The sequence below is a fragment of the Ambystoma mexicanum genome, chromosome 2p, assembly GCF_040938575.1.
Source record: "Ambystoma mexicanum isolate Mex_15411 chromosome 2p, UKY_AmexF1_1, whole genome shotgun sequence".
Classification (NCBI taxonomy): Eukaryota; Metazoa; Chordata; class Amphibia; order Caudata; family Ambystomatidae; genus Ambystoma; species Ambystoma mexicanum.
Window position 1 is genome coordinate 381392 of NC_090923.1, and position 27319 is coordinate 408710.

Genomic DNA, 27319 nt, shown 5'->3' on the forward strand with positions numbered 1-27319 from the left:
CATGCATTGGCTGAATTGATCATTGCATATACCAATATTCCTATTGCAGTCAGAATCGTGTAGCCTCAAGGAAAATTCGGAGAGATACAAACATGATAAGAACGCTTAAAAAGTTGACAATCACATTCATTCTAACATAAAGAAATAAAGACAGTCACCCACTACCTAGAACACATCAATCGCCTCTGTTACAGGAATCAGTTTACTCCAGAGTAAAGACAGAAAATAAACAGATTTACCATACAAATGTAGGTTCTACTAAAGATTTATTTGTAATGTAACACAGCAACATATTGGCTGAAGTGCAATATTCTTTTAATCAGCATTTCATTCAATGTGTGAACACCGGTGGGTAACGTTTAAATTCAGCTTGTCAGTTTTCCAGGATTACTTTAATTTGGTAAACATTTGTGTCCACTATTCCTGCTCACAATTCAGAGAGCACGGCTAGGATATCATTACACCCAAAACACGATTTCAGACAGAAAGGCACCATTTCATTTCCATGTTTTCATGGATTTCATTGTCTCACAATTCTATTCCATGTGTCCTTTCTACTCTGTTCATAAAATGTCACTTTTCTAAAACACACGTCCACATAATATAATGGAACTCTTGCCATCTTCTCCAGGCCCTTCACACCAGGCCAGTTTCTTATAAAACAGTGCTTTGACAGAAGGCCTTCACCCTCCCGCTTATGTAACTGCACCTCCATATTGTAGATATAGGAAACCGTTAAATACACCAGAGGGGATCCTGAGAAGTGCCTTGGCAATAGTGTAATACACTAGAGGGAGTCCTGAGGAGAAGAGCGTTCCACTAGACATAGGCAATAGTGTAATAGACTAGAGGGGGTCCTGAGGGGAAAAGGAGTGGAGTGTCGCAGAATGTGCTGCCAAAGCCTTTTAACATGTGTGTTGCCAAGCTTAGTCTAATTAGCCATATGAGAATGCAACTTTCTCCCAGTGTATTAAGGAGGGCTCCAATGTGGAATGTTTTAATCCATATGTTGTGAAGTTGAAAGTAATATTACTTTATGGGGGTGTAAAAGTAGGATTCTCATTTTCAGTAGAATTTTTTTACTTAAGCTGAAAGAAATGTAATTGTTTGTTTTTCACGCATCTCTGTATCTAGCAATTCATGTAAAAGAAAATATGCCTTCTTCCTTTACAGTTTCTCTACACATCAGTCAGTAACAGCTGTAGAACACCTCCGAGTGGTGAAGCGCGGCTGGTATCACCGGGCTGAGCATATCCATTGAACTGAGGGGTGAAATCAGGAAAGCCGGCAGCTATGTGTCCACTGCTTCCAGTGCTATAGCTGGGAGCATTTCTACTTTTACATTGAGAGTGTTCGACAATTCTTGGGGAGTAAATGTGATCAATACACCGCTTATCTGTAGGGCTGGGATTAAGAGATGCCTTCTTTAAAAAAACTAAGAAAGCTTTCTCTACGGTACTTATTCATCCAAAGGTCACATGGTCTGTGGTGGCGTGCATTCTTAGAAGGCATTCCAGATAGGAGCTAAAACCCAAAAAGCTACACCACCTGGTTACCTTCTGAAACAGGAAATCCTCGTCTAGAGGGGTAGAACTAAAAATACAGGCAGGACAAGGGTGGAAGGATGCACTGCAGAAAAGGGGGACGTGTGCCATACAGTACACAATGGGTTACACACAGCACCTTAAACCCAATGAGCGGTCACATGACCTCTCGCATTAGCCAGTGCAGATTGTAACAGACCAGAGTGATATGGTCACATTTCTGAACACCTGAAAGAAGCAGGTTGGCACGTTCTGTGCCACCTGAAGTCAGTCACATATGCCAGGGTGCACAGAATAAATGGCATCGCCATAGTCACGTCTGGAAATAATGAGGGCTATAGCAAGTGAGTATGAAGGTTAAGAAATGGGAGGTTATTGTGCAGCAACTTAAAGGAATAGTGCGCTCTAAAATTGCCTTAAGAGAAGGGCAATAGTCTAAAACATACTTTAAACATATTTTTAATGAAAGTTCCTATTTAAACACTTTTGAGCAAACGAGGCTCAAAGCGTTTACATGGGAGCATTCATTTTGCCATTTCAGGCAGTCTCCTCAGCTCATGTTAAGCTCTGCCCTGGCGGCACTAAACAAGCAGCAAAAGCCCCCTACTGGGAGCTTTTGTTTACGGCAGCCAGAGCAGAGCTGCATGAGCTGAGGAGGCTGCCTTCACTTTCATTTTACGTTTTCGGTGCTGCCCAAGCCCAGGGAAGCACAGAAAACAAAATGAAGGCAAAAAGCAAAAGGGACAGCAATTACAAATACAACGTTGTTGTATTTGTGATTACCTTGGTTGGAAAACCACGGAAATCAAATACAAGAACGTATTTCTGACCGTGGCGGCTTTCGCGTGGAGTCTCCTGGGCTCCGGGAGACACCAAGCGAAAGCCGCCGCTGTCAGAATAATAACGTTCCTGTATTTGTACATACAGCGGAATTTGCAAATACAACAATGTTGCATTTCTCACTGCGGCACCTTTCGCTTGGAGTCTCCTGGGCTACCCTGGGGGAGCCCAGGAGACTCAAAGTGAAATCCACGGCAGGCAGAAATAGAACGCGGTTGTATTTAAAAATGCTGCGGTTTTTCTTTCTAAGTTTCTCGGGCTCCCCCGGCTCAGAGGAACGCGAGAAATTTGGAATGAAAATCACAGCGTTTTCAAATAATACAACGTTGTATTTATGTTTGCAGTAGCCTCCGCTTGGAGCCCAGGGGGCTACAAGCAGAAGCCACCGCAAACATAAATACAACATTTTAAAAGCTGGGGTTTTCTGTCTAAGTTTTCCATGCGCCTCCAAACTAGGAAAGAAAACTGCAGCTAGTGTTAAGTTAAAAAAAGAAATAAGCCCTTACCCAGATGCAGCTTTCCTGCCTGCAGTCTCTGGTCTCCGGCACCAATGAAGCAAAAGCCACCCAGTGGTAGCTTTTGTTTATTACAGCTGGCTGGCTTTTGCTTCATTAGTGCCGCAAGGGCAAGCACAGGAGGCATCCATTTCACAAAATGGATGCCTCCTAGTGCTTCACATTTTTGAGTTTGAGCTTCATTTGCTCAATACTTTACATAGGGACTTTGTTTAAAAATATTTGTTAGATATATTTTTGATTATGGGCCATCTTTTTAGCCAATAATATTTTAGAGCACACTATTCTTTTAATCTGGGAATAAACTGCTGCCAGCCACAGCATCTCAGATACAAGTGAGAGCTCACAGGCAGATGGCGTGAGCACCAAGCTCGGAGGAATGTCAGGGAAGCATGCCAAGTGCCCGGTGCAACCCCAACAACCAATATATACTGGTCAGTCACTGAGAAACCATTCACTCGTTCACAGTTATCAGACAGCTGGTATAGTGATACCTTTGCTGAGCTCCCAAATAAGCAGAAGAGGATCAGGCTGTTAATAAGGGACTCTGATATCAAATGCAGCATCGTAACCGCTAATGTTCTATTATCCTGCAAGGATTTTACAAAGGATAAGTCTGAATCCCAGTGCAGGCATCTCATAGATTAAGCAGGAGCTGATGATTAATGGCGTCAAAGCAAACAGAGAGGTCCAAGAGAATTAGAAAGGTTTCCCACAATCACTTCACCAACGCGGGCTCTCATCTGCATATGTTCTCTTGCACCATCTACACAAATGACTACTCATTTAGTGCTAGGTGGCCACTTAGAAAATAATTCATAGGACAGTTCCCCAAATAAATCCAAAGAGTGTCTATAGCTATTGATTCAACTACTGAGTCTTTAAACTTTTTCAAAATGCTGTTGCACATTAATCTGCATGAGTTCCTTAGGCAAAGTGTTGTATAGGATGGGTACCTTAGTACAGAAAGTACAGTCTCCTTTTAGAATATTCCAGAAGGTCTGCATTTGAAATAGCAGGAATTCAACCAATCATAATCAGCCACTATTTGTGTGCCAAAGGAAACTGGGAACAGCTGTGGTGATAAGTTCACCGTTTTAGTAAATAGCCATGCCAAAGTCAGACCCATTGAAGAATCACCACCTCCTCTCTGAAGCTTCAATTGCAGAGGGGACTTCACCACATGTCCTCTCGTAGGGCAGATGAGTACACTGGAGTATTTTCCACATTCACTACACTGCAATCATGCCTCACACATGTTTATCTGGTGCCTAATAAGGTTACTGTTCACAATGCAGCTCTTTCCATGTTCTGCACACACAATTTCTGGGCACACATGACGTTTCTCAACTGTATGTGTTCGCTGGTGGTGCTTAAGGTCTTGTTTCCAAGCAAACCCTTTCCCGCATTCAGTGCACACATGAGGTTTCTCTCCTGTATGTATTCTCTGGTGACAAATAAGTTGTCCCTTCTGAGCAAACCCTTTTCCACATTCAGTGCACTCATGAGGTTTCTCACCTGTATGTGTTCTCTGGTGGCGAATAAGATGTCCCTTCTGAGCAAACCCGTTCCCACATTCAGTGCACACATGAGGTTTCTCACCTGTATGTGTTCTCTGGTGACGAGTAAGATCGTGTTTCCCAGCAAACCCGTTCCCACATTCAGTGCACACATGAGGTTTCTCACCTATATGTGTTCTCTGGTGGATAGTAAGAGCTCCCTTCAGAGCAAACCCTTTCCCACATTCAGTGCATTCATGAGGTTTATCACCTGTATGTGTTCTCTGGTGGTAAATAAGAGCGCTCTGCTGAGCAAACCCTTTCCCGCATTCAGTACACACATGAGGTTTCTCACCTGTATGTGTTCTCTGGTGACGAGTAAGATCTTGTTTCCCAGCAAACCCTTTCCCACATTCAGTGCATTCATGAGGCGTCTCACCTGTATGTGTTCTCTGGTGGCGAATAAGATGTCCCTTCTGAGCAAACCCGTTCCCACATTCAGTGCACTCATACAGTTTCTCACCTGTATGTGTTCTCTGGTGGATAGTAAGAGTTCCCTTCAGAGCAAACCTGTTCCCACATTCAGTGCATTCATGAGGTTTATCACCTGTATGTGTTCTCTGGTGGTGAATAAGAGCTCCCTTCTGAGCAAACCCTTTCCCGCATTCAGTACACACATGAGGTTTCACACCTGTATGTGTTCTCTGGTGGTGCTTAAGGTCTTGTTTCCAAACAAACCCTTTCCCGCATTCAGTGCACACATGAGGTTTCTCTCCTGTATGTATTCTCTGGTGACAAATAAGTTGTCCCTTCTGAGCAAACCCTTTTCCACATTCAGTGCACTCATGAGGTTTATCACCTGTATGTGTTCTCTGGTGGCGAATAAGATGTCCCTTCTGAGCAAACCCGTTCCCACATTCAGTGCACACATGAGGTTTCTCACCTGTATGTGTTCTCTGGTGACGAGTAAGATCTTGTTTCCCAGCAAACCCGTTCCCACATTCAGTGCACACATGAGGTTTCTCACCTGTATGTGTTCTCTGGTGGATAGTAAGAGCTCCCTTCAGAGCAAACCCTTTCCCACATTCAGTGCACTCACGAGGTTTCTCACCTGTATGTGTTATCTGGTGACGAGTAAGATCTTGTTTCCCAGCAAACCCTTTCCCACATTCAGTGCATTCATGAGGCGTCTCACCTGTATGTTTTCTCTGGTGGCGAATAAGATGTCCCTTCTGAGCAAACCCGTTCCCACATTCAGTGCATTCATGAGGTTTATCACCTGTATGTGTTCTCTGGTGGCGAATAAGATGTCCCTTCTGAGCAAACCCGTTCCCACATTCAGTGCACACATGAGGTTTCTCACCTGTATGTGTTCTCTGGTGACGAGTAAGATCTTGTTTCCCAGCAAACCCGTTCCCACATTCAGTGCACACATGAGGTTTCTCACCTGTATGTGTTCTCTGGTGGATAGTAAGAGCTCCCTTCAGAGCAAACCCTTTCCCACATTCAGTGCACTCATGAGGTTTCTCACCTGTATGTGTTCTCTGGTGACGAGTAAGATTTCCCTTCTGAGCAAACCCTTTCCCACATTCAGTGCACTCATACAGTTTCTCACCTGTATGTGTTCTCTGGTGGCTAATAAGATTGCCCTTCTGAGCAAACACTTTCCCACATTCAGTGCACACATAAGGTTTCTCACCTGTATGTGCTCTCTGGTGGATAGTAAGAGCTCCCTTCAGAGCAAACCCTTTCCCACATTCAGTGCACACATGAGGTTTCTCACCTGTATGTGTTATCTGGTGGCAAATAAGACCTTCCTTCCGAGCAAACCCTTTCCCACATTCAGTACACACATGAGGTTTCTCGCCTGTATGTGTTCTCTGGTGATGAATAAGACATACCTTCTGAGCAAACCGTTTCCCACATTCAGTACACACATGAGGTTTCTCGCCTGTATGTGTTCTCTGGTGGTGAATAAGACCTCCCTTCTGAGCAAACCCTTTCCCACATTCATTGCACACATGATGTTTCCCACCTGCATGTGTTCTCTGGCGACGAGTAAGATCTTGTTTCCCAGCGAACCCTTTCCCACATTCAGTGCACTCGTGAGGTTTGTCACCTATGTGTGTTCTCTGGTGGATAGTAAGATGTTCCTTCTGAGCAAACCCTTTCCCACATTCAGTGCACAGGTGATGTGTTTCACCTGTATGCATTGTTTGGGGGCAGACAGGTGTATCATGCAAATGGACACTATTCTCAAATTCAGTGAACGGATAAGGTTGTTCACCCATGTTCTCACGTGGGCAATATCTATGTTCTTGAGATGGCAACTTTTCCCCTATTCTGTGCATGTGTAAGGTTTCTCGTCAATTTACTGCATCAGGTGCTTAATAAGAGGACACTTCCCACTGAATCTTTTGCCAAATTCAGAGCACAAATGAGCTCTCTCGTGTGAAGAACATTTCTGGTGACAAACACGATTTTTCCTCTGACTGAAAGTTTTAAAACATTCAGCCCAAGGATACATTTTGTCCAGTCACATTAGAAACTACCTTTACATTCAGAATGCATATAAAATAACACTCACATGTGTGTTATCAGGAATACTAGTAAAAAAAAAATGTCTTTTCTTACTGCACATCAAACATTGTGGTTGTCATGCCCACTATCCCTCAACCCCAGGATTGACAGAAGAAACAAGCTTGGTTACTGGATGTAGCCAGGAAGGAGTTGCATGGACAGAAGCCTGACAGCTGGAACCCAAACGTGCACACTTGTCAGGTGCTTGGAAGTTGCATATTCTAATATTGACGCTTTTCACTGCATCAGTCCAGAGAATCTAACAGTCACTGCGGTTGCATTTCTGGGGCATCAGTCACCTGTTAAAATAAAAGGAGAATGTTGCAACACAATCACAGGCATCACATGTAACAGGCAGACTGGTTCTCAGTAGTAGTGATGTGCACTAGTTAATTACTCACACAGTAGCTTATAAGACTTTGAATACTAGGGTGCCATCTATTGGGGACACAAAGTCTAGACGGCAGAGTAGTGGTTCTCTGATGATAACATAATCTGATGGAGACCGAGGAATTGATTTTTACGAAGACTATTTTAGTATCCAAGAATAGGAGAATGAAACACAGGGTGAACACAATTTAAGTGGGAGCTTTAATGATCAGGGCAGTGCATATACATTCTACCATTTTATTTATTCAGAAATGACTAAAGTAGTTTGAAAGCGCCACATTTCCATAAACAAACGATAAAGGCAGGTGTTTGACACTAGGTCAGCAGTTTGACACCAATCGGGCACATGTTTGTCTATTTTGTAATCACAGATTACTGCCTTACATTTAGGCAAATGTATATTCACCCAAACACAGACTGATAGAAAGCAATAAGGCAAATTGTACGGTAGACTCCCCTCCTACTTTTTTTTTATACATATGCCCCATTGCCATGTACTGAAGATAATTTGCCAAAGGGATACCACTTTTGTTGCCTTTTATATATACCACTGGGTAGCGTTCAGGAGGGGGAAGACACACGGTTTCATTGTTGAGTGGGTGTAAATGGGCCTGTTACTTGCCAATTTCCCATAACCCGGTCCAGACCCCCCTTTTTTGTGGACTCTGATTATTGCACCCTAGGTTGCATCTCAGCAGCCCCTGTACCCTCTGCACTGTGAGCAAGGATTGCTTTCATGACATCTCCAGTAACCAATGGGAATGCAGCCCCAACATTGTAAATATCCAAGAAGAGATCAGCACCATTTACTGATTACACACCAGTTGTTTGTGTCCTATATGGCATTGATCCTGGAATAAGATTTATGTACTTGTGAATAGTATGCATAGTTAGTCACCCCATGATGAGCGGGCCACCAGTTGTCTGCCTGTCTGTCAGACAGTCCTAGATTATTCGTTGTGTGACAGACTATATGAGAAACTATGAGCATTCAGGTATGGGACCCAAGCAGTAGTTTTAGGAGAACCGATGCAATCAATTCCCTTTTTGGCTTCCCCTTCTTGCAACTTCAAGAAATACAATGTATGTACTTGCGTGCGTGTATGTGCGTGTGCACGCTGATAGGAAAGATTTCCATTTACATGTAATTTTCCCTCCAGTTGGACCCACCTCCCCCAACTTGTTGCTGTTGTCGGACCATCTTAGCCTGATTTTTGCCAGTGGAGCCCAGGCTTCTGCTGCACTCCGCTGAATTTTCGATCACTTTGTTATGTGGAAACTGACATGCCCTTGAAGACAGTCAGTACTGGGAGACTTTGTTTCCCTTAGTCTTTCACTTTGTTGCAAGTTCTCTGCAACATGTTTACCAGTGCAGAAAGTACCTTACAGTATAGTGCGCGGGGGTCTTCCTTTCATTTCATTTTCTAAGGCCCTAGACACCCTCAAATGATTTATGTTGAACTACAGATGTGCCTTGGACAGAGATGTTGACAACTGTTAATTTTCACATATGTTTAACCCTTTCTTTCGGTCCATATCGCGTTTACCACGTTTGGCCTTGGACAGTGGCTTGGCCCCAAAATAGCCATTCCACAAGATCCTTTGTTCTTTCCTTTGGCCATCTTGTCCCTTTGCCTTCCCCAGGTGGAGCTGACACGGGCCAGTGCTTATTTGGTCATGTATTCTCCCACGAAACTGCAACCTTTCGCAGGCTTCTGCATGCCTTGTGTTTGTGCTTCCAGGATGTGGGCTGGACTGTCTAGTTCCAATACACATCCTGGGTGCCAGAGAGTCTGGTGTGCTGGGAATGACTGGGACCACCGCAGTCCGTGATTGGTCCACGTCTGGCATGGCTGTATGTGAGCAGGTCTCTCATTGGGTCCTCTTCATTTTGGCACGAAGGAGATTCTGGATAATATAAGGGCCCAAACACCCACACCAGGTCAATCTCTTGAGTTCTCACTGAACCTAGGATAGGACCCATGCATCCTGAAGCTAAGAAGCTGAGTCAAGGAACCGCTGGTGACTCACTGGAAAGTTTGGCACCATGAGCCCGCTGTTGTCCCGCAGGACCATTCTGCCTCTGATCGAACTAGGTCTGCAAAGGCGCTTCAACCCATTTAAATAGTGGGAACAACTATTCACAGCACCTCCACCTTTACCTGCAAGTGAGCCTTTTCGGATGTGTCCCTGGGCCAACCAGTGAACTGACCAGCTTGCGCAGGACCTTTGCCCCGGACCTGCCACCGCCTCGAGTTAACTCTTGAGACTTTGGAGATTGTAAGTACTGGTCCAAGGCACTCTCTAGCCGTGTTTCGTACACCTAGGTGCCCTAGGTCTGGAATTAGGAGAGTATGCCTGAACCCGTGTACACATGGGCACCGTGTCGCCCAACTTTGTGGGTGCACTGCTGCTGTGCCTTCCTCTGCCTTGCGACGAGATGCAGTGACATTGAGTTGATCCCTTCACCAGGAGAGGAGAAATCGCCACTGTCTTCACTAGTGAGAAAAGGACCTTGGTAATGAGCTAGCGACACTCCCAAATGACAAAAAACATACGAATATATTTTTTGACTTCCTTAATCTTGATAAATTACACTGATTTGTGTTTCTTCACACCAGTTGCGATTTATTCTTCAATCAATCTCTTTACTCAATTGTCGTTATTTTCAACTTTGCCTAGACAAGGGTCCATGCATTTCGTACATCACAGTCTTTCATCAGGGCCGGTTCCATCTTTATCAAGAAGCTCGAAATCATGATATTGAAAGAACCAAAGTAAAACTAAAATTAAAATAAATATTTCCATTTCGTCAGAATATTCAGTGTGTGTGCACCAAAAAGGAAAGTAAAAAAAAGTCCTGTTAAATGCTGTACATATGGTAACTGACTCATAATTTGTTCTGTAGAGTGAATAATCTACCTACTGACCTACATACTTAGTAAGTGTAGCTTACGTTCTGTGAAGGAGTCTCCGTCATCCACGGAGAAAGAATGTCCAGCTATGCTATCTTTGTGTCCGCTCGTCACTGTTAATAAGGGCTAAATGTAAAACTTGTCTGTCACTATCATGTATTTAGATGACAGTATAAAGTGCATCTTACCCAAAGGTTTGGCATTATGTAGACTTCGTGCGGGGCACTGTACGAATTCTTCCTGCTGGCTGTGCCGATAATCGTATGCACGTCCTAGGTGTAAATCAGCACTCGTTTAATACGTGTACATGCCTTATATTGTGAATAGAATAGTGTGCCTTATATTGTGAATAGAATAGTGTATAACTAACCAGAGTTCGATATACTCAAATCGCATTCCTGCAGTGATACACCAACACCACAGCAAACAAGTCTGTAGTTGTGCGTTACTGTAAATGTAAACTCATGGTTACCATGGAGCTGGACCATGTGTTCAGGACAGCCATGTTGGGGTGGGAAAAGTGAAGTGAATATCCAACAAAATAGTGCATGTATGTTGACACATAGTTCGTATGGAACAAACTCATCAGAATATTGTCTAGATGCATAGGACAGTGTAAAAATATAATCATAATTGTGACCCCTTATACTAGGTCATGGCTGATCTGTATTATCTAGGGAGTGCAGCCCACACTGCTGGCTCATTAGCCAAGGCCCTTTTCTCACTATTGTGGAGTGGAGGCACCTTTTTTACTGGGTTTGCACCCCACGCAGACACAAATTCAACAAATAATTAAGGAATACATTGAAAAAATTGCTGTGCACACCCCCCACTCTTATAAATTACATCTGTGTATTTCTTTGAGTGGACGCACCCCTAACATGTCTTATGAGGAAATTGATCATCTTACAGAGAATAGAGCAACCACCCTCGGCTTCACAGCTGACAAAGCAGATGCGATCCTAAGACTGATCAAGGAGACGACTATATCAAGCACAGCTACTACTAATCCGCAAAGCAAAATCAAGCACTTACAATACGCAATTCACAAAGCAATTAATAGGAAACTTAACTCAGCTACATTAGGAAGATATTACAAAGCTCAAAGGATTCCGAGAGGACTAAGGGTTCCGTTATGACCAACCCTTTGTAAAGAAAGCAAAGATTTTGTGGCCAGATGGGAGCAGATATTGAACAAATGTTCCCTGGACTTAACTCTATTGACTATTCAAGAATTATCTAACAACATAGCACAACTTGACAAAGAAATTGAAACATTGAGTTAAGAAATCACTGATTTGACGGATGCGGCTTCTTTCAGCGAAATATTGTTAGACATTAATACCAAATTAGAGGGATACACAGATCTAGAAGCCTGTAAGGGTAAGAAATTTAAGCAGGATACATATGAATATTTAAATAATCAGGTCTAGACATGGGCCGACAAGTGTCAGTTTCAAGGAGCTAGACCCAGTAAGACATCCACAGATAATAGCAGTTCCAAATCTGATACCACAGAACCAAGAGACAACACAACAACAGATAGTCAAACAGCAAGCACTTCAGGTGCAACAAGAAAAACCACTAATCAAAAAGGAAAAGGACGAGGAGGGGGCCAAGGAAAGAAATCAAGGAATGCAAACCAGATTCCAAACACAGCGGAATTAGTGGTTAACTTATCCAAAAGGAGACTGTCTAATCATGAAATTCAAAGACTTAAAAAAGGTCTGAAGTATGTGCCCACGTATAGTACCAGTAGGTTTAATACTCAAGACGAACTACACAAATTAATACGTAAGCTTAAGCTGAAGGTATTTTTTGTTGAACTTCCACCCTCTACAAATCTGACTCTGGCAGAGAATGAATACAACAGGGTCGCATATGGGGACACTTTTTAGAGACATGGGGTCTTCATAATGCCTGAGATCTTTTGAAGAATGACTCAGATCACTTTACTTGGTTCAGGTGTGTTTACCACTGTAATTCATGATATTTTTTTCTCTGCACCAATGATGAATTCGGCAATGGACTATAAACTGCTGAGAACCAGATGTAGTAACCACAAGATTCTACAGCTAAAATGTGTGGGGGTGTGGAGTAATGCGTGTGATACTTTTTGTGAATCCAATTTACAGGTTATATACTGAAAACTTGGTGTTAATTATTCAACAACTTGAAGTTACTCTGCGACCCAATTATAACTTAATCGTCTATGATTGTGTCGCACTTCCAGGAGGGTTAGAGGCCCAGACCCCACCTCTAAACTTGAATCATAATGAAGAAAAACACCCTCCTGTATAGGAATGCGCCACACAAAGGAATTGCGTGATTCTGAACAAGTGTTTATTGTCACACTCAGTTCAAAATGCATGCTACATTGATAGCCCTGTATCGGTGACACGTGTTTCAGGGCTCTGTTCCAGAAATGAACAGTTTTATTTGCGCAGTCTGTAGATGCACCTAATAACTGGGTTAAATCCCCTGCATGTTTGTGGTTCTTCACGTCGTCATAGTAAGCTTACGTCGTTGTAGTAAGCTTACTACGACGACTGAAGAACCACAAACATGCAGGGGATTTAACCCGAAACACGACTCATTGATCTAGGGTTATCACCGATGTGCATTTGGGTGTGACGACGACGCAATTCCGTTGTGTGGCGCATTCATATACAGGAGGGTGTTTTTCTTCATTATGATTCAATTTACAGGTTAATGTGGCAAAAACGAGAATCATTTGGCATAAAGGCAATGTTGTGAAATTGAATGCAGATTTCCCGTCGGATTTTACCACCTTTAGCTATGGGAAAAAAAACAGTGTACACTAATGATTCCTTTTGCTATTATGTGGGGAATGTAATTAGGCAGTCTTTGGGTCGATCTGCAAATTCTGGTGTTCGGAAAAAACATTTGCATATCTATGATCATGTGATTACAACCTTTAAGAACAATAGAGCCAGGGAGCTGCGTAACCAAACAAAAACCAGTTTTCCATTGTCTAAAAAATTGAAATTAAGGAAAAAGATTAACAGCAAATGGAAATACAATATCAAGGCTCAACGTGCTGCACTTTATCAGGCAGACAGTGAAAATATGATTTCCTCTTTGAAAGACAACACAGCTAAAACCTTTTGGGCTCTTATGAACAACCAAATTAGCCAGGAACTGTGAGGCCCTTTCCTGCTCTATTTCTGAACTACAATGGGCTGGACATTTTGGGGATCTGTACAAACCAGCTCAGTGTCATTTGTTACTCCCAGAGGGTGTACGAGATGCTGTGTGGCTAATTAAGATCCAACAGGCGGATGTTGAAGCTCCGATTCAGAAGGTATCAGCATCTAGGGCGGCAGAACCGAATGGTCTTGCAAATGCCGTCTTTACGCAAAATCATGGTCTCAGGGCAAAAATCGTGTATATACGCTTTAATGACATTGTTAGGACTCGCACAATTCCCCTCTCATGGCACATTTCCTTTGTTGCGCCCATCTAGAAGAAAGATGATCGGTCTTGTCCTAAAAACTATAGGCTAATCGCCCTTACAGATGCAGACTCCAAGCTATTCTTTGGAATTATCTTAAAGTATATCCAAGATTGGATTAAGTCTAACAGCATTTTGTCCAGATTTCAATTTGGCTTCAGGAGAGGTGTGGGAACGGATGCTTGTGGTCTGCTCTTGAATGTTATGCAGGCAAAGGCGTGGAGAAAGGGCTCGGTACCAATCTATATCGCCTCCATCGATTTATCGATGGCGTTTGACAAGGTGGAGAGATGTGTGCTTTCGGGAAAATATTTTATTTTTTTACATTTGTAAAGCGTCACACAGCCCAGAGGCATCAGGGCGCTGTTGCACGAAAATGACTTAGTTGCAGTGCAGGGAGGGGTAGATCGAGGGTGTTACAGCGAGATCCTGTCTACCAAAAGCCTAGAAAAAAGGATGTTTGCCTTTACAGAGGTTATACAGTTGACAGGGCCCAGGTGGGGTTTATACAAACAGCATAGTTTTTATCGATTAGGGATGCCTTTGGACCTCCTTTCTATATTAGTTCATTTACAGGAGGGGTCAATGCTGCAGGTTAGGCAGAATAATCAGGGCGGTTTATCCCCTTTGATTGATGCCTCGAACGGCCTCCGACAAGGGTGCATATTCGCACACACCATCTTCAACCTCTGTTTCCGATGCCAAAGCTAAACTTGAAGAAGCTGCATTCGCTCCACCAATGGTGGAAGGAGTCAAATGTTTGCTCTTCGACCATACTCCAATTGGTTTACAGCGTTTACTGAGTACATTTAGAGACTACACTGTTGCCAACTTTCTCACCATAAATGAAAAAAAGACAGTAATCATACGGTTGCACCCTAGGCCCTATGCAGTGGAGTAACTTTGCTGAAAATGTTGGGGTCGAATGGTAGATTTGACTGAATTCGGTCACCACCATTAGTTCAAAGCCGAAGATACCGAACATGAAGAGCTGGGGTTGCGGGGGCGTCTCCCGTTCCCTATGTTTGGTATTTTTGGCTTCAGCAGTTGCTGGGGTGTCCCCTGCGTCCTCAGCATTGGTGGAAGGGGACACAACAAAAACAAAGAAAACGGGACCCTGCAGCGTCAGATCCAACCTGCGTTGGATGGATCTGACGGTCCAGGGTACAGGAGAGGCAGCCGATGGAGAAAAGGTAAGTTGGGGGGCGGGGGTTTATGGGTGTACTGGCGGTTTGGGGGATATGGGTTTGTTTTTTTGTATCGAGGTAAAAAGGTAGTCGCAGCGAAAATGACAACTGTCAATTCCGCTGTGATTTTGTAGATCAGTCAAACAACAAAAACACCGAGGGATAATAGACTACTACACCACAAGAGTCCATTGCTAACGCTCTGTTGTAACTTTCATGATAGGACTGGTGGCGTATCTTTAAAATTCAACTGGGCCCCCACACATCTTCAGCAAGCCTGCCATGCACCCAGTGACACAACATAACAGTCACAAACTTACTTCCAATAGAACATACAAACCATGCATTATTTATCATTCATTCAGACACAAAAGACAACACACACATGCTTGCATACACTCTCACTCATACACAAATGCACCCAGCACCTCCATTGACATGTATATGTACATATACAATAACACATGGAAACAGTGGCGCAACGTCCATTGAGCAGACCAGACTTCATCACCCCTGACCCCTGAAATTTTGGGCTAAGTTGACTTGACCTAGCTGAACTATGAAGCCATGTCCGAAAGGACCAGATTCACTGGAATGTCAGCAATTCCCTTGATATTTCCTTTCATTCAAAGGCAGCAGCCATTCGTTAATGCAGTGCAGTGGGTGACCAAGTATACTTGCTATCAATTTCTAAATGCCATATATCTCCAAACTTGGGCTCTGCACAGCACCTTATACGTGTACATGCTGAAAGATTTTTTTCTACAAGATTCTGACAGATCAAAATTAAGGTATGTTTTCCTGTGTTCAAATGGCTCCAAGCAGTGGACTACCAAGCGGGAGAGGCAGTGGAAGGGCAAGCTGACCCCCATGGCTCTTTTAAGAGCCAGAGTGGGACATTTGTCATTGGGACACCTCTCCCGTACGGCACCTCAAAGAGGGTGCCCAACAGCAAAGGTGTCTCGCTGGTAGGACAATGTGTGCTGAGCAATTCCTGCTCAGCACGCTCATTGTCCTGGCAGCAGGACACCTTACCCGTTCGGAATGGTAGAGGTGTCCCACTGCCAGGACAATATCCCAGGGAAGTCCGGGCAGCAGAGGGTCCTCACGTTGGAGGATTAGAATGTGAGCCATAAGGCACTGGTGGGAGGGGGGGGTACTATAGCAGGGTCTTTTGTCCCTTTAGAAATGTGAATGGGAGGGAGTGATCAGAAGTGAGAAGGGTGCATAATGTTGCATACTTTATGAAATAATGACTATGGTTATACAACCCAAGGGGGATTTGTTTTGCTCACTTTAATCTACATGATGCTTTTGAGACTTTGCTTGCAGGATGGGGAGAATAAAACTAAAGCCATACTCCCATTGCTCAACATATTTATGACAATGTATATAGCGTATGGTTAGTTTACTATGAAAGGCTAGTTTATTATGTAATGTGGTTTGCTTCCAAGGCATTGCTATAAATAATGAAAGCACATGAAATGTAAAGCAAAACCTTTTTATTAAGTGTATATGGTTTATTACAAATCTTTCACAATCTACAGTTTAATTTTAAAAGACCATACACAGCAGACAAAGCCAGCCGAATCAGATACAAACAGTAGTCAATTTACACTTTAACGCTAATCTAAAATAAACATTAAAGTTTTGTGCAGCAGAGTTTTAGTTGATTTTGCTTAGTTTACCAACTTTTGGTAGTCCTAGTTGTCATCGTTCTCGCTAGGGTGTGCTAACACTTTAAATAATTGTTAGAGGAATTTGGATTTCGCATAATTAAATCTCGTTGTTCCACAATCATATCAAATTCCACCATTTTATTGATTCTAGGTCGCATAGATCTACGATGTTACACCTGAGATATATATTTCTTACATCTCTCAATTCTGTGCAGAATAATATCAGGTGACTTAGGGATTCTTTTTGTTTGCGGAATCTGCATTTTTTACATATTGGTTCTTTACTGTATCTCACCATAGTTGTTTTGTTATGTGAGATATTAAGGGGGTAATTCATAGAATTTAGCACACAAGTGGCGCACGCGGCTGGCGCACAGTGTGCGCGTGCGAGTGTCTGCGCCAGCCGCGTGCACTAAAATCAATTTCCGCGCACAGCGTATTCGTGGATTTTAGCTACCAAAACCAGCCGTAGCGCAGCGACCCTGCAGCAGCGCCAGCTACGCCCCCAAGAATGCCCCTAGCGCAGGGAAAAGCCATCAAAATCCCCAATCCAGTGCAAAGGACTGTGCTAACCCTGTACCAGTATACATGGCCGCCACACAGCACACGGCAAGCGGGGAACGCGTATTACTGGGGTTCGCGGGACGTTTTACACGCGACTGGCCCTGTGCGAGTGGAGTATGTGTATTACTGGGGTTCACAGGAAGTTTCACACGCGATTGGCCCTGTGCGAGTGGGGTAGATGTATTACTGGGGTTCGCGGGACGTTTCACACGCGAAGGGTCCTGTGCGAGTGGTGTATGTGTATTACTGGGGTTTGCGGGAAATTTTACACGCTAAGGGCTCTGTGCGAGTGGGGTACGTGTATTACTGGGGTGTGCGGGAAGTTTTACACGCGATTCCGCTGTCAGAGCAGGTACGTGTATCTAGTGGAGTGCACGGGGAGTCCCACACGTGAATTGGCAATGTGGGTCCTCCCAGGTGTGCCCTCCACCCCATCCACGGCCCCTGCAGGCAACCCACAACACAGGGGACTACCCTGCACCCCTGGCCATGCCCCCCAGCCAGCCCACATGTCACCTTCCACTAGTGATCACCAACTCATATCCCCCTGCACCCCCACCCCCCAGCAGTGAAGGGCACCTGCCAGCAGGCCCCCACTCATGTCCCCCTGCACCCCCACCCCCCAGCAGTCAGGAGCACCTGCCAGCAGGCCCCAGCTCATGTCCCACTCATGATCCCCTGCACCGCCCCCCCCCATCAGTGAGGGGCACCTGCCAGCAGGCCCCAACTCATGTCCCCCTGCACCTCCACCCCCCCCAGCAGTCAGGGGCACCTGCCAGCAGGCCCCCACTCATGTCCCCCTCATGTCCCCCCGCAACCCCACCCCCCAGCAGTGAGGCGCACCTGCCAGCAGACCGCCCACTCATGTCCCCCTGCACCCCCTGCACCCCCCTCCCCCCATCAGTGAGGGGAACCTGCGAGCAGACCCCCCACTCATGTCCCCCTGCACCCCCACCCCCCCCATCAGTCAGGGGCACCTGCCAGCAGGCCCCCACTCATGTCCCCCACCCACTCAGCAGTGACATGCCCATCTCATGACACAAACCAAAAGTCAACTATGTACATCAACACATGTCCATCAGTCACACACACACACACACACACACACACACACACACACACACACACACACGTTGCCATTTGTATTGATTTATAAAGCACAGCCAGGCACGGGGGCATAAGGGCGCGTAAGTTAGATCCGGTTACAGTTACAATTAAAACAGTCAACAATGGTTACGTTACAGGTAGGTACAAACATAGTATTGAGTAGCATTGAGTAAACCCACATGTCAACATGCATGAACCCAATGAGTGAATCCCACACATTGAAGTAAAAGATCAAAATGTATTAACATGAAAAACAATTGAAAGTACTAAAAGCATAAAATAATGGCAAACATGAAATTAAATGCATGTCCAAATTTAAAAAAAAAAAAAATCCTCAAAAAGATCCAAGTCCAAAAGAAAAATGGCCAAACCTCTCTGTCCACCAAACCAAATCCAAATGAAACGCAAAAAGGTAAATCCATTGATCCATGGTGAAATGAAATTAAAATGTCCAAATAAATCCAACGTCCACCTATGTACAATATAATTTTCAAGGGTCCATGAGCCCAACGAAACAAATAAAACCTATCTAATAACCTACCTAACAAGAAAAACTATTTACAAAAGTGTGGGGCATAGTCCAAAAGCCCCAAAATAAAAGGAAACCTAACACTATAAACTATTTACAATGGCGACGGGCAAGTCCTGCGGCTCACTCATTGATGTTTTCGGCCAGGGCATCATCGAACTCCATGTCTATTTGCTGGAGGTGGGCCTCTGTCCTGGCCCCAAGGTCTCGCCTCGAGGCACTCTGCCCGCCTCAACGCCCGACGCATGGAGAATTCCGCCCTGACCATGGTGAGCCATGCCTCTTCCGCCCGCCGCCGCTCCGCACCTATACGCTGGCCCAACCGCAGCCACACGGAAGACACACCCATTCCAGGGTCCTCCTGCCCTCTGGCCGATGCCTGCCCCTCAGATGTTGATGGCCCCGAGCCATCATTGCTCCCACCTAGAGCCTGCTCCTGCTGCTGCTGTCCATGTGCCCTGTCCGATGGTGCCTGCACATCCTCCATCTGCTGGACCGCCAACTCCCGACTGTGGCAGGGATGGGATCTCCACCAAGCTGGCTGTGTTGTTCAGGCCAGGTCCACAGCGGGCCCTGTTGGAATCTGGGCCGGAAGACGGCAGGGAGAACGACTGGCACATGGTCTCCACAGAGGAGAGGTCCGCCAGAGTGCGCATCACATGTAGGAACCCACCAACCAGGGCCCCTCCCAACAGTTCCACGTCGCAACGCTGCTCTTCGTGATGGCGGGCGTTCTCTGCCCAGGAAGAACGCACGTCATTACGAATGTCACGTGGGCGCAACGCGACACCAATCAGGACGGCGCCCATACGTTCATGGGACCCCTCGTCCGCAGGTAGTGGAGAGGCAGATGACATGGCACTCTCCCCTTTCTGCGGACGGGCCTGGGACGGGGCCTCCCTGCTGGTGCATGGTGGTGCAGTCACAGGGTCAAGGACAGGGACATGCACAGGCCCCTCCGCGGTGACCTGTGCTGCCTCCTGACCCTGGACTTTAACACTTGCACCAGTGGTACTACCCCCACCAGCCCCAATGTGCGGCTCAGTTGCGGGCTCCTCTTCCTCTGTGGAGACCACCAACCTGGATGTCTCGTACCGTCTTCCGCCATTGCAAGCCCCTGGGGCTCACCCGGCCCTTCCGCCACAGCCATAGTGGCAGACGCGGCACCAGCCCCCTCGCTCCCGGATGATGGCAAGTCCTGGGAGGGTGGCTGGGCCTTGCGTCGCCGCCCAGTGGGGGCATCCCCGCCGCTTGGCTCCACAGCGCCTTCTCCGCCCTCTTCTTCACTTGACGCTGCGTAGAGGGAGACATAGAACACAAGCATCAGGGTACAGTACAATATTCCCCTAGACAGGAAGCAATAACACATGAGTGGCAGTGTCTAACGTCACTTCCATCCTGTCCCTCCACAACACATGGGTGAATGCCCGCAAAACACATACATAAACAGGCATTGCGCCTGCAATCAGCAACCATGTACAAGGGCCTCTATTAATCAAAATGTTGCCTTCAAACTTACATGCATCCTGGCTCACACTGATCCCATGCACACACATCACCGGAGGGTCATGCATCATGCCTTGTACACCACAGACACAGTGGATAGACACAGTGCATACAACGGTGACCGCACTGCATGAGTGAATCTACACATCATCATGGACATGTGTCATGAATCCATGGCGTATCGAAGTCACAGACACTTCTCAGACACACACACACATGCACCATACATGTACATGACATCAGCACCCATCCCTCACACCCCAACCATGTGCAAGAACAGACACTGGAATGCTTTCATGTGTGCATTTGCCATACAGCTTCCCATGTAGCAGTGGAACTCATGCACCAACCATGTGGTTCGCACATTACTGGTCTCACATGCATGACCATGATGTCCCTGCACACATACATCCATACATGGCCCATGTCACACATACAGGCAAGTATCAGACTACCAGCACACTGCAACATGCCCCGTCTCACACACCAATGCTTGGCCACTTACCGCTCAACTCCAGACGGGTCTTACTCCGAAGGATCTGGGCGTGGAACGCTGGGCATACGTGTTCCAGGACCCTCGTCTGGATGTCACTCATGCTGACCCGGCCCCCCCTCTGCGAGGCGCCGGGCCTTGTGTAGGGTCCTGGACCTGAAGTAGTCCTAGCGCTTCTTGACGTGCTTGATGTCACGGGTTGCCACCCCCTCGTGTTGATGGCAACCACTACATCATCACAGATCCTCTACCATCCTTCCTTGTTGGCGCATGATATTCCGAAGAGGGCATCATAATGCCCCAGGGCATGCTCCACCAGGACACCAACTTCCTTCACACTGAAGCTGGTGGTCCTCTACCTCTCTGACTGGGGGTCACCAGTGGTCTCAGATGGTGTTTGCCCCGACATGGCGACCCCCGAGGCAGGCGTGGGTGGGCAACTGGGTCCTGGGGCTGTGGAGCGATGGTATCCCAGTCGGGAGTCTTCTGTTCCAGCAGGGGTGGACAGAGCAACTGGAACCCTGGTTGACGTGCAGGCACCAAATAGAAGGGCACGTGGGCAGCAGGCAGCAGCAGAGGGCAGGTGGGAGCATGCTCTGGGCTCTGGGGGGCAGTAATTCGGCCTTCTGGGCAGGAGCGTGGTCTTCCGTGTGTTTTCGCGTGGCCAGCTTGATACGGAGTGATTTGGCACGTGAAAAAATTGCATGTCAGTGTGTAATTGGAGGAAATGCCCTTAGCGTGTAAGCGCGTCAGCACATGTACGCATTTTCATTGGACCAAAGGCCCTTAGTGCGTAAGCGCTTCTCTGATGTTACGCGCACAGGCGTTCCCTCGTGACGTGGGCATAGTGGTTCAGCGCACGTGAAAAACCGCATGTCCGTGGGTGAATGTGTGGAATCCGAGGAAAGGGCCTACGCGTAAGTGACGTGACGCGCTTGGGCATTTCCCTCAGCAAGGGTTAAGGTGAGCGGGGCCAGCAGTTCGCTGTACGTGCCTTTCGTTGAGACCGACGTATGTAGCTGCTTCGTGTTTCGCGCGCCATCACATCTTCACAGCGATCGAGGACGTATCTCTTCTTTTGGCGGGGGGTATTGGCTAAGCGTGTTATTCATTATCACGCTAGTCAGACGGTGAGTCGCGCACACTATTTTTCCCACTGCGGGTGCCCCTGTGTATCGCACCCATTTTCAAGGTCATAGTAGCCTGCGTGTCCCACGCGTACGCATTTTTTTGTGTTACTGGGTGCCGCTGCGTACTGTGGGAGGTTGATTCCACACGCATAGGCTGCAGGGTTGTGTGCACTGTTTTACTGCAGTTTTGGGGTGCCTGAGCGTAGCGTGACCCATCACTACATCTCTGACTGGGGTCACATACAGCCTTGCAGGTGCAGGGGGGCTGTTAACATCTTGCATCCCACCCCCTTCACCCCAATTGCCCAGGTCAATTGTGGTGTACACCTCCCATTGGCACTACTCCATCTGTGCCGGCACTACTCCATCTGTGCCATGGTTGGGAGGCCACCAAAGGTGAGGGGCGCCCCAGCTGGGCGTACTCCTCGTGGTGGGCGTGGACAGGGACGTGGCCAGGGTGACCAGGGAGTAGGGGGACTCCAGGGTGGCCGCAGAGGGGTGTTAGGGAGAATTCTCTGTTTAGGCTGAATTTCCTAACCTAGTGAGTCCCCCAGCAGCTTTGCTGGATTTCTGGAGTTTGTTTTTTTCATCCTGCCAAGATTGAGACTCTTTTCCTCCCACTCTTGGACATGATTGTGGTATTTCTTTGAATGTTAATGTGTTCTATGGGGTCTTTTACTCCATAAGGCCTCATGTGTTTTGCTATGTGTGTTACACCGCACCCTCCGTGCCGTAACACTGGGGTGTCCTAGGTGACCCCCACCATAGACTCCATACCCTGGGACTGACTACTGTCTCCCAGGGCATGTAAAGTCAACATTGGCTTTACTAGACCTAAATTTACTAACAGAACCAGTACAAACCATCCTATTGTGGATGCACTGGTAGGGGTAATTCGATTACCCCTGGGTCTGTTGTTCGAGGGGGTACTGTCCCCCCTCGTCGGGTTTTGGCTGGTGGCAGTGGATACTACTTTTTATATTCGACCGCGAATATATCCCTATGGGATTTTCCCATTGTTCGAGGCTAATACTTGTTCTATGTAGCCACGGTCATACCGCCGGTTTATTAAATTAATATAAATTCACCGGTTGGTATTTTCTGCCAGAACTCGGTTTTTAAAATGGCGTATGTGTTCGCCTCTGTAACTCCAAACCAAAGGTTGCGCCCTTTGTTCCACTTTTGGCGGGCTTCTGCACAGAAGCCCTCCAGAGTGGTGCCATTCTGTCTGGGTGCCACAGGGGGGGTGGGAGGGGATTTAGGCACCCTGGACTGAGTTGCCTTGCCAACTCAAGTCGCACTCTGGTGTGATTGGCCCAAGTGGTGATCCGGACCGCTCACCACTTAGCGTGTGTTGATTGACAGCTAGGCTGAATGAATGGGGTTTTTCTGCATAAAAGCAGGGCTTTGGGGACTGGAACTTCAGAAGTTGCCACAGGACCTAAGAATCTGACGAGGATAAAGCTGAGCCGACCTGCAATGACGACACCTCCGGTGGAGCCCTGCTGAACCGACTCACCACTTCCCAACGACAGAGGAGATCTCCCTGCTGGAAAGTCTTCTTCCCCTGACTGGTGGGAACAACCAGTCCCTTGCTTTTTCTTCGCTTCGAGGACGTCAAGTGGTCAAATTGCCCGTGCCGAGCACCCCGGCAACCGGATAGCCACTACCCACTGTACCGCGACCAAAAGGTGGTGCCTTGTGACTCAGCACTCCGCGGCTGGTCTCTTCCCTGGTGGTGCAACGATCTTCAACTTTCCTCTACGACGAGATCATTTCTTCTTCTGGCAAAGCCCCGACTTGCATCCACCACCAGGAACAACTGCCCCCGCCGGAGCTGTCTCTTCACTCTCAAGGTACTGTGTCTGCCTGGCTTACCTTGAAACGGTTAGCGTGAGGGGTCTTAAATCCTTAGCTTTCCACTGGGTCGCCTACAGACGTTCTTAACTTTCGTTCTAAAACTGGTCCAACCTTGCTGTGACATTTTTGCTACAAAGACGAAGTGCATTTCCACTGTGGTACTTTTGGGACATACCGCCTTGCCTCTCTCCGAGTGGGCCTGGCCTCTGAACTTTGTGATCTACAGTAGACCCCGCCTTGCTTGCCTTGCATTTGTTTCGTAAAAGTGTTGGTACTGAGTTGGTTTCATACCCTGCCTTTTTCTCTCCCTTTCTAACGAATACTAGAGTGCCATCTAGGTTAAGCACTCACCTCTGTCTGCAAATAAGTGGTGCCTTTGAACCTAGACTTGTCGAAATATTGTTATGGGATTGATATATACTTATAGTAACTGTGATTGAAGTTGTTTGCCATATTAGTGCCAGTGTGTTTTTCATAGATGTGTTTTTAAATAAATAATTATATATCTTTACACCCAAGCTCTGATCCGTGTCTGCTTGTTCTACTGTGTAAATTGCCCCATCTTGTATACTCCAAATACTGCCCAACTCGTCTTGAGTGAAGTCTGACTGCTCAGCCACAGCTACCAGGTAAATCTGGGTGGTATAGACTGCTACCAATTGGGTTTACTGCTAACTCCTGTAGTCTTAAACTTTTTGCAGTGATCCCAGAGGGAACTGCACAGGTTTCTGCCTAACAAGGGGGAAAAGGCAAGGGTGCGCCACTTTAGCACATTGTTATGCCGGTGCAGTCATGCCACCACCCCCTGTGGTTCTGGGAGATGCAGATTCTGCATCTGGCACTGGTGCCTGTGTGACCCGGCAGTCCGTTTCATCGACTGCCACGGGCCCAAGGGTAGTGGTAGCTGCAGGTGCAGCTGTGGACACCACCACCCAGGCTCAGGGTCTGCCAGCGCAGGCTGCGTTGACAATTGAAGAGCCCTTGGAAGATTTCAAACAGGCCCGGAGGGAAACCGTAGGGGCACGCAGGGCTGCCCTGACCAAGACACGTGTCCCTGGGGCAGTAATGTCATCTGCTGCCCCGAACAGCTGGGTGTTGGCAAGTGCAGGGGCAGCCAACAACACCCCGGTTGTGAGTCTGCCAACCAGGACAGTCGAGGTCAATGACCCTGCCACAGTGGATGTAGCTGCGCAGGATCCATTAGAGGGCACCGAGCTGACACTGACACAAGTCAGCCCTTTGGTCATCCCGCCACCTGCCACTCACTTGTCTCAATCCACCAGTCCCACTGGCCATACTGATCAGGGCGGTATCAGCCAGCCAGGGTCTGCGCCACAATCCAAGAGGAGGAAGGTTGCACCTGCAGCACAGGCTGGGACCCCACGCACAGGCTGGCACCCCACACACAGCCACGACCTCCTGCACATCGAGGAAGAAGCCTTTCTGCAACCAGGAACTGGACTACCTCGTGGACTACGTGAGGGACCACAGCCGTGACATGCTAGTGTGTGCTAATTGTCAGACCACGGCTGCCCACCGTGATACCCACTGGAAGCAAGTTGCAGAACATGTGAGTGCATTCGGTCATGAGGTGTGCACGGCGCAAGAGTGCAAAAAGCGTTGGAATTACCTCAAACGCAGCGCTAAGGCTAAGTGTGCCTCAAATTACAACTGGACTCTGGTGACTGGCAGTGGGCCTGCACCGGAGGAGGGTGACCACACTCTGCATGAGTCACTCGTTACAGAGTTCATACCATCAGAATCAGTCGAAGGAGTGGGAAAGATGCCGGACTTTGATGCACAGTCCAGTGAGTGTTGATGCGTGTTTGTCGAGGACGTGTGCGTTTTACTTGTGTGATGTGATGTGCATGACTGCCACTACATGTCATGTGTACATAGTTATGATGTGTGAGTAATGCAATGCTTCCCTGATGCATGTCTACTCTGCTGGATGGTGGACATGTGGAGCAGACTGGGACTGTCCACATCACCACTTTTGCACCCTACTCACATGCTGGTTACCAGTTTGCTCCTCCAGTCCATGTTCCAGCTGACTGGCACTTCTGCATGTAGCGTGGGGTGAACTTCCCATCAGCCCAGGAACTATGCATAGCATGACTGACGTGCATGTGTACGCTGCCTGCAAGGGGGTACCCAATGTAGGCATGCTCCCTTGCCCCTCAACCCCCTGCTCTGCACCCCAATTCCACCTTAGCACTGGTCTGCTACAATATTGCTGTTGGGTACTTCCCTGTTCATGCCTCCTGTGTACATGCTAACATCCAGCGGCCAATCTGCCAGACATATCCTTTGTGGTACATCCTTAGTACTTGATGCAGGGTGTCTCACTTGGACTGTGCAGAGGTCAGATGCCCCGCAGGGACATGAGTGCCCATTCATGCTCCATGTGCATTCCACGCATGCCCATATGTTTCCATGACTGGATGATTACTGTAATACAAGTCCAGGATGACCTAAATTGCACAGCATTTCATCTGCATTCCCATGTCAACTGTGGCTCAGTACTGCGTTGCACACATGTTTAGGGTCTGACAATCTGAAGGTCACAGGCCTCAGCCTATTTAATGGCCAATGACTCTGTCCAACTGGTGTAGTGCCTTCTTCACACGTGGGTGGACTCCAGAGGTTTCATCATGTGTCCTGCTTACTGTCCCATCATCATTTGCAGTGTTGTTACTTGACTCACATGAAGCTGTTGATGCCAGTCAACACTGCCTGTCAATACACTGGTCTATGGTCAGCCTTTTGATACCATGCTAGGCATCCCTGCTTTTGCACTTGGGTGGAGGGGTGCTTTGCTTGTAGATATGCTACCCATAGAATGCACATTGCACACGATGCCTGAAGTTGACCTTGCACTGCCTTCACATTTTCTGACACACACCATGGAGTCCTTGTACATGTAGGTAGTGAGTAACATACATATTTGCTGCACTGCATAGACCCACTTCAGTGCAAACTGCCACCTTTCAACAGGTCTAATCACAGAAGCAATTTCAAGTTGACCCAGCATGCATGTCAGGTTCTATTTTGTGTGTCACATGTCTGCCTGATGTGTTTGCTGTCGGTGTGTGTGTGTTTTGTGTGCTTCATGTGTAGTGAACTATTTTCTCTCTATTTTTCAGATGATGACGCAATGGAGCCAGAGGATGGTGTTGTCATGCCAGGCACAGGGCTGGTATCACTACATCAACCCAGCACAAGTGGGGGTAGTGGGGTGGTAGGCCACGAAAACCCCCAAGTGCAACAGTCCATCTCGTCTCTGGCTGCCTAGGAGTCCAGCCCTGATGACGACCGACGTCCATGTTGAATTGGATGAGCATCAGGTCCATATGTCACGGGCAAGCGATTCTGATGTGGACACTCCTCTGTCCGCGACACCTGCACTGAGGTGTCAGACAGTCTTGGAACCTCCGCCCGTGGTGGATCGGGACGCAGGGCCATCCTCCACACCAGTCACTGATGTGCCTGGGACATCACATTGA

The 27319-nt window shown here is 47.1% G+C and overlaps 1 protein-coding gene across 1 annotated transcript in view; it reads right to left on the bottom strand.

Moving 5' to 3' along the window:
- Nucleotides 1-249: 249 nt before the first annotated feature.
- LOC138566118 (zinc finger protein 585A-like) overlaps nucleotides 250-27319 on the bottom strand; it is a 201506-nt gene continuing 174436 nt past the window's right edge. The window contains exons 4-5 of the mRNA XM_069643115.1: nucleotides 4754-6181; nucleotides 250-4249 (exon numbers count right to left, since the gene is read on the bottom strand). Of these exons, the coding sequence (XP_069499216.1) occupies nucleotides 4143-4249; nucleotides 4754-6181 (1535 nt within the window). The 3' untranslated portion in view covers nucleotides 250-4142. The remainder of the gene's footprint in view (nucleotides 4250-4753; nucleotides 6182-27319) is intronic.